Source organism: Chelonoidis abingdonii, chromosome 1 (genome assembly GCF_003597395.2).
Source record: "Chelonoidis abingdonii isolate Lonesome George chromosome 1, CheloAbing_2.0, whole genome shotgun sequence".
Taxonomy (NCBI): domain Eukaryota; kingdom Metazoa; phylum Chordata; order Testudines; family Testudinidae; genus Chelonoidis; species Chelonoidis abingdonii.
Genome location: NC_133769.1, coordinates 88,415,920 through 88,428,173, shown reverse-complemented (window position 1 = coordinate 88,428,173; position 12,254 = coordinate 88,415,920). Strand labels below are relative to the sequence as shown.

General features: G+C 41.5%; 1 protein-coding gene across 2 annotated transcripts in view; it reads left to right on the top strand.

Annotated features, from left to right (window-relative positions):
* The window catches only part of NTN4 (netrin 4), a 96,848-nt gene that overhangs the window by 71,751 nt on the left and 12,843 nt on the right, over nucleotides 1-12,254 (top strand). For both annotated transcript variants that reach the window (XM_032798622.2, XM_032798623.2), the window contains exons 6-7: nucleotides 8,684-8,897; nucleotides 11,392-11,504. In XM_032798622.2, coding sequence (XP_032654513.1) covers nucleotides 8,684-8,897; nucleotides 11,392-11,504 — 327 coding nt within the window. The remainder of the gene's footprint in view (nucleotides 1-8,683; nucleotides 8,898-11,391; nucleotides 11,505-12,254) is intronic.

The window sequence follows — 12,254 nt, the reverse complement described above, 5'->3', positions numbered from 1 at the left end:
TTATGTTGGCCTGATATCATGTGTTAAAGGTACAACTGCCATGTCTTCACTAGGATTTTACCTCATGTTTGTTACTGCACCTTTTTTCCTAGTGAAGACAAGGCCATTGAAGCCAATCTAAGTTTTTACATTGACTTCAATGGGAGTTGAACTTTATTGTGGCGTTGGGAGCACCTGATAAACAGCACATTTCGCCTTGGAGATGGAAGAAGTGGGTTGTATCAGTACACTGGTAGTGGCGTTTGCTTGACAAATCTAGGAACTGAACTGAAATGTTTTACAAAGAGAGTATCATTCAGTCCACCCAGGTCTAATAGTTCCAGTGCAAACCTTGCCTAGGTTGGGAAGGGCCATTACTGACTGGGGTCTAGCACAGAGAAAACCTGCTTGCAAAACTAAGTATCAGTATAATTATTGGAACGTTCCACTCCAAAATGGAGATAATGATTCAAATGAAAAAATACCAACGTGTGTAGAAAAAATCAAACTAACGATCAACCATCATGTCACAAAATTAATTATCTGAAAGTATCACCACTGACACTAAATCCTAAGAGACTGCTAAGATCCTGGCTAAAAAGCTTAGCAATCTTGGTAGGAGGCAGACTTGTGCAGTTGATATGATTAATGGATATTTTTATTGACACAATAGTGGACATAAACCCTGCTGCACAGTCACATCAGTTTCCTTCATTCACTTCTAAATCACTGACCCATAACATTCTACTTTTCATTTCATTTTAAAAAAGTGCAAAATGTTATATCCCTGACATAAAGGCTAGGATTTTGTCTCCTAACAATGTCTTTTAAAAAATGTAACTAGAAAATTCATTTAAGGGACTCTCTATATTTAAGAACTCCGTGATATTTAAATTGCTAAGATAATGTATGTTTGAAATGGCCCATAAAACAGCAATTATTGCAATAAGACAAAGTCTTAATAATTTACCTTTTGCATTAATAGTGTCTACTTTTGCTACTGTTATTATTTAAGACCATATTAGGGCTTGTCTACCTGGGGAGATTCAGGAAAATTAATCGAAATTAACTAAAGGTATGAATTTGAAGTGGATTAGTTAAACCATAGTAAATCCCTGTGTGTCCTGAATACAGTTTAGTTTATTTACTTTGGATGTGAATTAAGAGGAACTGAATTAAAGTCACTTTACTTCTGAATGACTGTGTTCACTCTGGGGTATAATGCAGTTAACTAATCCACTTCAGATTCACACTTTAAAGCTATGTCTACACTACCACTTATGTGAGTATAATTTATGTCGCTCAAAGGTGTGAATAAGCCACCCCCCTGAGTGGCATAAATTACACCAACCTAAATGCCAGTGTAGACAGCACTATGTTAGTGGGAGACCTTCTCCCGCCAACATAGCTACCGTCGCTCGTTGAGGATGGATTAATTAAATTGACAAGAGAGCTCTCTCCCATTGATTTAGAGCAGCTCCACTAGAGAGCTTAGAGTGGCACAGCTGCATCGATGCAGCTGTGCCACTGTAAGCTATCTAGTGTAGCCATAGCCTTAGTTAATTTGGATTAATTTTCCTGTGTAGACAGTTCCTTAGTATTGAACATAGAATATTTGTTCAACTGAGCAAAATAATTATGACAGCATTAAGCTAGTTTCATGAAGATTTCTGTAACTTTAGAATGTTACACTTCAAAAAGTATATTACAGCAAACTCACAAATTAGTAGGGCAAAGGTGACTTTATTTCGGAGAGGCAAAGACTTGAAATCTATAAATGTTCTTCTGGACACTCCCACAACTCCAGATTCCCCTTAGTGCTTTCCTTTCTGACCTCCTCCTCTTGGCCAGTTTACTTTCCATTCCAGAATGGGCCACACGGCTACAGATGGGCAGGAAATTATTTTCTCCATCCTGTTAGAGTTTGAGATTCCAGATTTTTTTCTCTCTCCCGGAATGGCATGAAAATCAAAATTTCAAAACTTTTCACACACTAATAATCCAGATAACTAGCTAACTAAATAAACACATAGATACATTTGGATTGGATCAATCGAAACATTTTGTTTCAATAATTTTGAAACATTTTGTTTCAGTTTTTGACCTTTTAAACTTTTTTAGTATGAACTACAATTTTAAAACAAAATAATTTCAAATCAAAGAACAAAACTTTTTTTTGAAAATATAGAAATGGGGCATTTTGATAATTTTTAAACTTTTTTTTTAATTGAAGCAGGAAGTTGGTCCAAAATGACCCTTTCTTGCAAATAGTTTTGGTTTCGTTGAATCAATGTTTTCTGACAAAAAAAATGTTTCTTTGGAAAATTTCCAACCCTGTCTCAGCAACTCCTTCTATGGGATTATGTCTAGCCCTCCATTCCTGTCCAGACCCCCATCCCAGCCTTACAAGCAGCCATCTTCATCTGTGGGGAGCTCACAGTGCAGTTTTGAGGAATAGGGGTCACAGAGAGTGTTATGTTTCAGGTGAGACTGGTATTTCCTGTATGGAATATTTCAGAGCCCCAAAAGTTTTCAAGTATCAGAGGTGTAGCCTTGTTAGTCTGGATCTGTAAAAACAGCAGAGAATCTTGTGGCACCTTATAGACTAACAGACGTTTTGGAGCGTGAGCTTTCGTGGGTGAATACCCACTTCGTCAGACGCAGGTAGTGGCCTGCGTCTGACGAAGTGGGTATTCACCCACGAAAGCTCACGCTCCAAAACGTCTGTTAGTCTATAAGGTGCCACAGGATTCTCTGCTGCTTTAAAAGTTTTCAAGAGTCTTCCTCATATAGGGTTAGTGGTATTTTGGATTGCTCCAGTTGAACAGCAAATGAATGAACACTGTTAGATGAACCTATATAATTCTGATTACAGTCTGTGCATGAAACATTTCAAAGTCTTACGTCATGCATGGTTTGTAGTAAGAAGGAACATGTCTGATAACCTTTTATTCTTATAAAGAAGACTGTAGAATGCTGTGCTTAGCTCAAGTCAACATTATTGCTCAACCACAGAGTAGCAGTGAAAATTAAAACGGCACCAAGGTCAAAGTAAATAAAGGAGTTGTTAGGCCATAATCTTTCAAGATACTTTTAGGCTAGTAATATATAATATTTGCTCAGGAGAAGGTGTGTACCAGATAAAACAGGACATTCTACCATTTAACATAGCAATCTGACTGAAGGTAACTCCTTTCTCCTCCCGTACCTTCAGTTTTATTTTATATCCCTCATGGATTTTTAAGTCCCAGCTAGTGTAACCAGGGACAAGAAGTCAAGTTTCGTAATAGCTGAGTTTCTCTTTGCTTTTACACTACAGGGTTTTTAGGGTAGATATTTGGTATTTCCAAAGGTTACTGGCAGCTCCAAAAACCAAAACCTTCATTCATAACACAGAGCTAGGGAGGAACTCCTGATCCTCATTGAAGTCAATGGCAAAACTCTCATTGACTTCAACAGGGGCAGGATTTCAGCCTAGATGTTTTCCCCCACAATCGTATTCCCATCCAGCAACTCCCAAGCAAAGACAGGCAGCTGGTTAATATTTGCACTTTGTAGATGCTGAGCTTGAAGTGTTCTTATGTATTACACTGTGTGTTGCTATCTCAATGCCACTACGTTTGAATACAAAGAAGAGAATGCTCTGTCTCCTGGTGTGTTTAGTCATAGCTAGCCCTGGAGCACAAACTGACAGTCTTATTGATGAGGGAGGGTTAGGTGATCTAACCGCCTTTTTCCCTCTCTTACTTCCATGATTCTATGGTCCTTTGCATTGTGCATGGTAAAGTGTCCCCAATATGAAAGCCATATTTTACCCATGTGATAGGAATTCCCTTGAACATGTCTCTCTAAGTTTACAAATATATCCTCCAAGAAGCAGCATCCAATCTACCCATGTCCACAGATTTTCACTGCTCCAGTGGCCTCTGCTGCTTTATTGTTTTCTCCAACTTCTTCAGGGGGCTTCTCCAACAGACCCTGTATTTAGGGATAGGATAGTTGGAGAAAACAAGAGTCCAAATCAGTTCTAAGAGGAATAGATCATCAGGCCGCAGACAGTAATAGCTGTAACTGCCAAGCTCCAAGTCATCAATGCTTCAGAATTAATTTCCTGCTGTCCTGACCCTACACATGTTTGGACATTTACCTTCCTCTTTTCATGATGCCCTTGTTTTGTCTGGGTATTTAGCTGTTTGTTTGGCTCTGTGATGTGGAGTGTCTATTACATTTATTCTGTATCGTTGTGGGGTGCACTTTATTTCTTTATGGCGTTTGACAGTATGTGCCTTTCTTAGGCTCCAGTCACATATACATTACACACAGTTACCATATTTTCAAAACTATCCACATTAACTCAGCATCAGCTTTCGTGCTCCCCCCAGTATTGAAACCAGCTGGAAGCTGATTAGGCTCTTGGTGCTACATAGAACAGCCTCAAAGCTACTCTAAATTGCACCATCTGCTCCAGTCCAAGAGAACATTCTGGGACTCAGCCTACACTAGAAAAGTTGGCCAGTCCAGCTGTCCTGGGAAACCCTCATAGTGTAAACATACCCTTTTCCAGCAAAAGGCGGCTTTAGCTACAGTAACTTGTACCAGTTTCCCAAACATAAGCTGTGCCAGTAAAAGCACCGTTTTGCCATATAAATACATGTACATTATGGATTTTGCCAATACAAAAATGCCATAAAAATTACTGCCCCTAACTGACATTGGTATGCCGACAAGCATTCAGGGGATCATCAGAATGATGGGACAGTAAAGCCACATCCTCTTTCCCGCAGTCACACCTTGTAGGCTGGGCCCCAGGACAGGAGATGGTGTAGTGAATCCCCAGGCTAAGCCAATGTTACAGCTCCTTTCCACTACCAAAGCGGAAGAAGGGGGCCATAGCAGGACCACAGGTCAGATCCAGCAGGTGTGAAACAAATATTACAGACATGCCGAGAAGTCAGAAGTTGGTGTATCTTGGAAGGTAAAGAAGAAAGCAAGTAATTAGCCATGTCCATTTTATCACACACCTTTCTGCTTTTCCTGATAACCCACCTTCTTCTTCTTGGTCTTGTAACTTACACTCATTTTGTGTAACTACTGGGCCAGATCCTGGGGCGCAGTTTTTGTGCACCTGGTGCAACTCAGGAGACAAGATTGTAGGACCCTGAGATGAGTGCCAGGCATAACAGAGAACAACCTTTCCAGTTGAGAATCACCAAGGTGTACTGATACTCTAGCCGTGCCCTTTATGCTGGGGGCACTAGCAAGGGGATGGCTTACATCAGCAGTGAATTCCCTATGCCTGGGGAATTCTCCAGGGGCCTTTCAGATAGGTCTTGTAGCTGTTTTGCACTGGTACAGATCAGTGGACTTTACACTGTTTTCCTACTTACATCATTTTCTGACCATATTACATCCAATTTGTAGTTTTTGCACAACAGTTTGCTTTCTCCACTAAATTTGACCCTAAGGGTTCTGTGGGAGTTACATCCAGTTACAACAGCTCTAAATTTGGTCCCATAAGTAGGTAACTACACCTTTATCCCGGTATAACACTGTCCTCAGGAGCCAAAAAATCTTACCACATTATATTGAACTTGCTTTGATCCGCCGGAGTGCACAGCCCCACCCCCATGGAGCACTGCTTTACCGCGTTATATCCGAATTCATGCTATATCGGGTCGTGTTATATCGGGGTAGAGGTGTACCTTTATTCTGTGGTTATAGTAGCGCTGATCTGATCATTCTAGTTAAGATTAGCAAAAGATAGTGTGAATTTGCTGGAATAATCTTTCTGCCCCTTAGCCTCTAGGAAATGAAAATATTTCCTTTGGCAGGAGAGGGGAGGTTGAGAGTTTGCCAGGCCTCTTTTATAATTTGCTTGGCAGTTTCCTAACGTCCAAAGGCAACTCTGACATGTCCAAAAGAGACTTTTAAGAGAACCCTCCCTCAGATGGAAAAATGATTCTGTAGTCCAGCTATAGTTCTGAGCTGCCGTGTCAAGGATACTTGTGAATGCTGATTTTTAGGGGCAAATTGCCAGGAGCTATTTCCAAATCTCAAAATATAAGTGCACAAAAATATAGGTGAACAAATGTGAGGATGAGGGGTCTCTGAAAATTTAACACTTACTGACTGTAATATGGAAGTTAAAAATAAAATCAACTAAATGTTCCTCTCTGATTCAGTCCAGTTCCCTCTTATGCTCAGATTGGATCTTTGCTAACAGCTTTCATGGGGGTAATTTTAGCTACTGGCCATGGTATTGCGGAACCCATTAAGCTGTGGGAACTGGATCTCCAAACTGCAGCTCTTAGGAAAAAATGGAGGAAATGTTGGGTAAAATGTAACATACTGGACCAGATTCATCCCTGGCCTAAGGCTGTACAATTCCATTGACTTCAGCAGAGTTGAATCCATATATGTCACTGGTAAATTTAGCCCACTGAGTGCATGAGACCAAAAGAGTGTAGGGTACTTTATTTCCCCCTCAGGGGGTTGAGAAATTCCATAAATATCCACTGCATCAAGTAAGAAAAGAGCATGTTCAGATGCATGTGTGAAGTGTAAAATACCTGACAGCCTTCAGGAGAAAGGTATGTGAGCCTCAGTGAGCACTGCTGAAAACTATGCTATTAAAGGTACTGGAGTCTATTGCCTGCAGCTAGTTATGCAGTTTGTGGAGAGGATTTTTAATCTTCTTATTTTCTATAATTACATTTGTTTGGGGGAAAAGGGGCGGAGGGGGGTTATTTTATTTGTTTTGGCATTGTTGGGTTTTTGGGAGAGTTTTTTGCAAAGATTCTGGAACCACAGTCAGTACTATAAATTGACTGCCAATATTAAAGGCTGACTTAATATGTTAAAACTGCAGTTCGGGTACGTCAAACCCTGGAATTTCTGGAAACCACAAAAACGTCGTCAGGTCAGAATCAAAGATACATGCATAACAATAAGTGTTCTAAGACAAAGCATGGCTGAGCTCTATGTAGTGTCTTTCTTTGTATTGCCTCCACAGCAGGAAAGAGAAAACCTTTGGCTGCTTGAAAATGTTCTGCCCAAACTATTTTTGACAGAAATTTGCGGTTTTGACTAAATGAAAATTGTCACTTTCTGTGAAAAATTTTGATTTTTTTTTGTCAAAAAAAGAATGCCTGAAAACTGAAATATTTAGCTTTGGAAATGATACTGTGGTGCCTAATGGAGTTGCCGTTCAGTTGACTGGTATCCCCATTCTCCTGTATGGGCTGGGCTCCCTGGCTGGACTACATCTCCCATGATGCACCACAGCTAGGGACTCCCATGATGTACAGCCTCTCCTCTCTCAGAAGACTGTAATGCATCATGGGCAATGTGCTTTCACCAGGGAGCTGCAGCCTGTACTGGAGAATGAGAGCATGAGGCATCCAAATGACAGCTCTTTTGAGGCATCCAAGCCAGGTGTTTCCAGATCAAATTATTTTGGTTTTCACTCTAAATTTTTTGGTATTTGAATTTGCACACACACAAAAAAATAAAATAAAAAATAAACCACCTATTTAAAACTTTTTCAACCCTCTGTATGTTGGATGTGGGATTTGTCTCTCTCTCCCCTTGTCCCAACTGCCCCCTCTCTTTCCCCAAGAAGAAAAGCAACGTCACCTTGCTCTCTAATAATACCTGTGGCTGCCGTATTGATCCACTCTGATGGTCTTCAGAAAGAGCCACATCTAGCTCTATCCATGCAAATGGAGATCTGCTGCAATGTGTTAAGCTGGGAAGAGGAAAATGGAAGAAGAGTGAAGAAGACCCCATCCTTGTTCAATAATAATGAGACTTTTCCATTTTTGAGCCCCAAACCTTACATAAATTCAGAAAAATCCATGTTTAAGGGTCTGTACAAGAGCCAGATGGCGTTTGTATACAACGCAAACCTTCGTTATCAGTGGCCTCGTTTTTTAGTCAACATTTCAAAATAGACACTTTGTTTTAAATGCCAGAAAAAGAACTAAATTTTACCCATCGCTCATTTAAATTAAAATGACTTTTTCAAACCTTCTTGGAGCAAGAGAATCATGAATTGTTACTTCAGAAAGCAGTTGTGTTAGTATTCTTTTTTGTAGAATATACAATAATGATCAAAGTCCTGATTCAACAAGGTACTTTGGTGCAAACTTTAAAGTTAGGCATGTGCTTAAGTGCCTTGCTGAACTGGGGCTCTGGAGTTATAAGCTGACTGAGGTAGTACTTTTCACTTTTGGCAAAACATGACACGAAACAAAGCTAGCTTGACTAATTATAATACAACAAAAGTTAAAGTCTTGTCATTTTTAGAGGGAATTCCTCAGGTCAAGTTCATACAAGTAAGGAGAATAAAGTCCAGAAACAAAATCATTATTATTAGAACCACTAGAGGTTTGACATGTGTCTCACACTATGTCAAGCAAAAGTTTTACTTTATTGTTGGGTCATATTTCATGTAATGATTGGAAATTGTCTGTGCTGTGCCAGTCCAGCAACTGTGGGTAAACTTTCAGTAATGTAGCAAACAAGTTTCCTCTAGTAACTATGTCAACCTACTACTGCTCACTCCCCAGTAGTGTAAAATAATAAGCACATCCAGTTCAGCCATGCGTTGGGTAAACCAATCTGTTTGCTCTGCATTCATATCTAGTATTGCTAATTTTCCATCAGCAATACACTTACATGGTGTACCTGCTTTGTACTGCAGTATGTTCCTGCCACCCAGTTGGATCAGCCATGCTACCTTTCAGCACTAATATCTTCTGTGACCCCAGCAACGGTGACTGCCCCTGCAAACCTGGAGTGGCAGGTCCTCAGTGTGACCAGTGTATGGTGGGATACTGGGGCTTTGGAGAGTATGGCTGCAGACCATGTGACTGTGCCGGAAGCTGTGACCCACTCACTGGTGACTGCATCAGCAGGTGAGTGGACAAACATGCTATTTCTCTAGACTCACAAATGCAATTAGATCATGGACCTTCATATCCCAGATATGTTCAATAAGTGTTGATTATTTCAGATAGACCTTATTGTTTGGATTGGTACTAACGAAAACCTGATGATACACACAGTTTATAAATAGATACTGGGCCAGATTACCTTCCTCCTATGGAAAAACCTATTGGAGAGACTCAGAGAAGACTAAAAGCTCCATGTGATTACCTGTCACAGTTTCCTGCCAAAGATTTCATGACTTTTGATGGGAGGGCTTTAGCTGTCTGCAGGGTTAGCAGGGGACAATACTTTCCAAGCCTTCAGATCTAGAAGATCCACAGGGAAGGAGCCATCTAGATACATAGAAGCAGGAGCTATCTGTATGGATGGCTGCTCCGCTGTGTTTCTCTGCTGGCCCAACTATCCCCTTGTGACAGCAGGGCAGTAGCTGGATCTGTGCTGCCATTGTCTGAGTTGCCCTGCAGCTGATCTGTAGCAGTCCCAGAGGGGAGCCAGAGAGAGTTAGTAGAGCAGGTCTGAACATGCGTGGTGCTCTAAAACTCAGCCAATCCTCGACTCACTGGTGCCCCTCTGGTGTCCCCTCTTCTTGTGCCCATGTGGAGCACAGAGCCCATGGCTGGCCATTAAAGTGCGTTTCCATGGAGCCCAAGAGGAAATCCGTCCACCCTGATGTGCATATGCACAGGGGATGCCCTGGCCCTACCATATTTATCTTTATTATATTGTAGAGCCTCAGAATTCAGCCAGTCACACTTTGATATGATACGGAACAGGATCGAGGGTTAGTAACTTATTTTAAGTTATTAACAATAATATGCCAGGAGAATGGCCCATTTTATTCTAGTATCATGGGTCATGACTAAGGCTAAGATTTTGTCATGGATATTTTTAGTAAAAGTCAGGGACAGGTCACAGACAAAAAAGAAAAATTCACAGAATCCATGACCCGTCCCTGACTTTTACTAAAAATATCCGTGACAAAATGGGGATCTCTGGATCCCCATACCTCCTGAAAGGGGGGCATATCTGCACAGGGACTAGGAGCCACCTGCAGCAGCTGGGGACTGTGGGGTACCCCCACCACCCACAGCTCCAGGGGCTGCAGCAGCCGGGAGCTTGGGGGTTCCGCCGCCACCCGCACGGCTGGGAGCTGGGAGGTTCCCCAGCCACTGCCGCTGGAGAGCTCAAGGGTTCCCCAGCTACCCCTGCCACCCGGAAGCTCATGGGTTTCCCTGCCATACCTGGGGGTTCCTTGGCTCAAAGCGGCTGGGAGCTTGGGGTTTACTCACCACCCACAGCAGCCGGGGGCTGCACGGTTCCCCCACTGCCTGCAGTGGCCAGGAGCTGCAGGGTAGCCTGACACCCGCTGCCAGTGGCCGGCGGGGAACCCTGCAGCTCCCCACCACTGAAGTCACAGAAGTTGCTAGAAGTCACAGATTCTGTGACTTCCATGACCTCCGTGACAAAATCGTAGCCTTAGTCATGACATATAGCCTCCCCTTCCTGACATCTGGGTATTTGGTGCTGGTATTTTCAAGTTCTTACACTTTTGGGGGAAGTGGGGGTTTCCATACATTTGAAGAAAGATTGAAGGGCTCAGTCCTGTTACCACTGAAGTTAATCACAAATGTCTCATTGACTTAAATGGACCAACGTCAAGCCCTAACTTATTGGATGCTAGAGAAGAACGTATTTTAAATCTAACCATCTCAGGAGGCCCACGTTACCAATTACCATCCCTAGTGTCTTCCTGGTGCTTGATCATTGTAAACTCCCAGATTTGTGTTATGGATCCTGGCTGGCTGGTGTCTTCCTGGTGGGTCTTGCCCACATACTCAAGGTTTAAATAATCACCATGTTTGGGGTCAAGAAGGAATTTTCCTGTGGGTCAGATTGGCAGAGGCTATGGGTTTTTTTACCTTCCAGTGCAGCATGGAGCACAGGTCACTTGCAGCTTTAAAGTAGTGTAAACAGTGGAGTCTCTGTATCTTGAAGTCTTTAAATCATGATTTGAGGAATTCAGTAACTCAGCCAGTTTTTATGGGATATAGGAGTGAATGGCTGAGGTTCCGTGACCTGCGATGTGCAGGAGGTCAGACTGGATGATCATGATGGTTCCTTCTTACCTTGAAGTCTGTGAGTCTCTGAGCTGTACAAGCAGATTCTTCTATGGACATTGTATATTCTTTGAGATTATATACCACATACAAATTCCTAAGATATATTTTATACCAAACATGGATTCATAACATAAATCTGGGAGTTTACAATGATCAAGCTGTTCACTGTCTAAAACTGTTCAGTTTTGTGTGTTTTACAATACCAATAAATCTCGAGAAACTTCATGGTAAATTTCTGAAAAATGGACTATTGATTGTAAGTGTGATAATTTTCTTGAATTTGTGGTATTTTCTACTGATTCCATAAGAAGCACCTCACAGTTTTCCTTTATTATAACAGTGGGGACATAGTCTGGCATCACGAAATTCCTGATTTCCACTCAGTGTTTAACAAGAGTGAGCCAGCTTGGGGATGGGAGGATGAACAAGGATTCTCTGCTCTCCGGCATTCAGGTGAGATAGCTGATTCAGACATATTTCTCATCTCCCCATCTGTTACTAAGAGATTGTTCCTAATGAACAAGAGAAGGATCTTTTAAAGTGATTTGTGAAAATGCAGCAGAGCGTTGCTTTGGATTAATGCCTTAGCAATGGTGGTAGCGAGGAATGTAATGTCCAACGTTCAGTACTGTTCAACTACCAAAAAAAAAAGCCTAAGGAACATTGAAAGACTGACTTTGACCCACATACACAAGGATATCTAAAGTCTAGGCAGACAGTCCCATCTTAAAATCTGATCCCGGTGTGTAGGGGTTGATAGCTTGAGTATCTGCCTGGGTTTTAATCCTGAGCTCTGTATTCTTGGGCTTTTGCACATTTACATCAGAATACTTTTAAATGCTCTTTTCTTTTACTTTGTTTTTAATAAGCTCCTTTATGTGATATTTGCCCAGAGCTGTTATATTCTGTTGGGTAAATTGATGATAATGTTATTTAAAGAGTGTGATGTTGCCCAGATGAATTAGATATATAATTAGGGAATTTCTAAAACACGAGTGACGACACCATAATTTTCTCAGACTATCATATCAAGTTTGGAAGCTGTTGTGGTTGATGACATGGTTACAGACTACCTCATAGTCCAGCTATGATTTCAACTGGAGAAGTTATTTTCCACCTGTCCTCCTAAAAAGTATTGTGTAACTTTGCTGGACCATATGATTATTAGTAGGCAGTGTAGCCTGACTGAGCATCCCCTTTGTT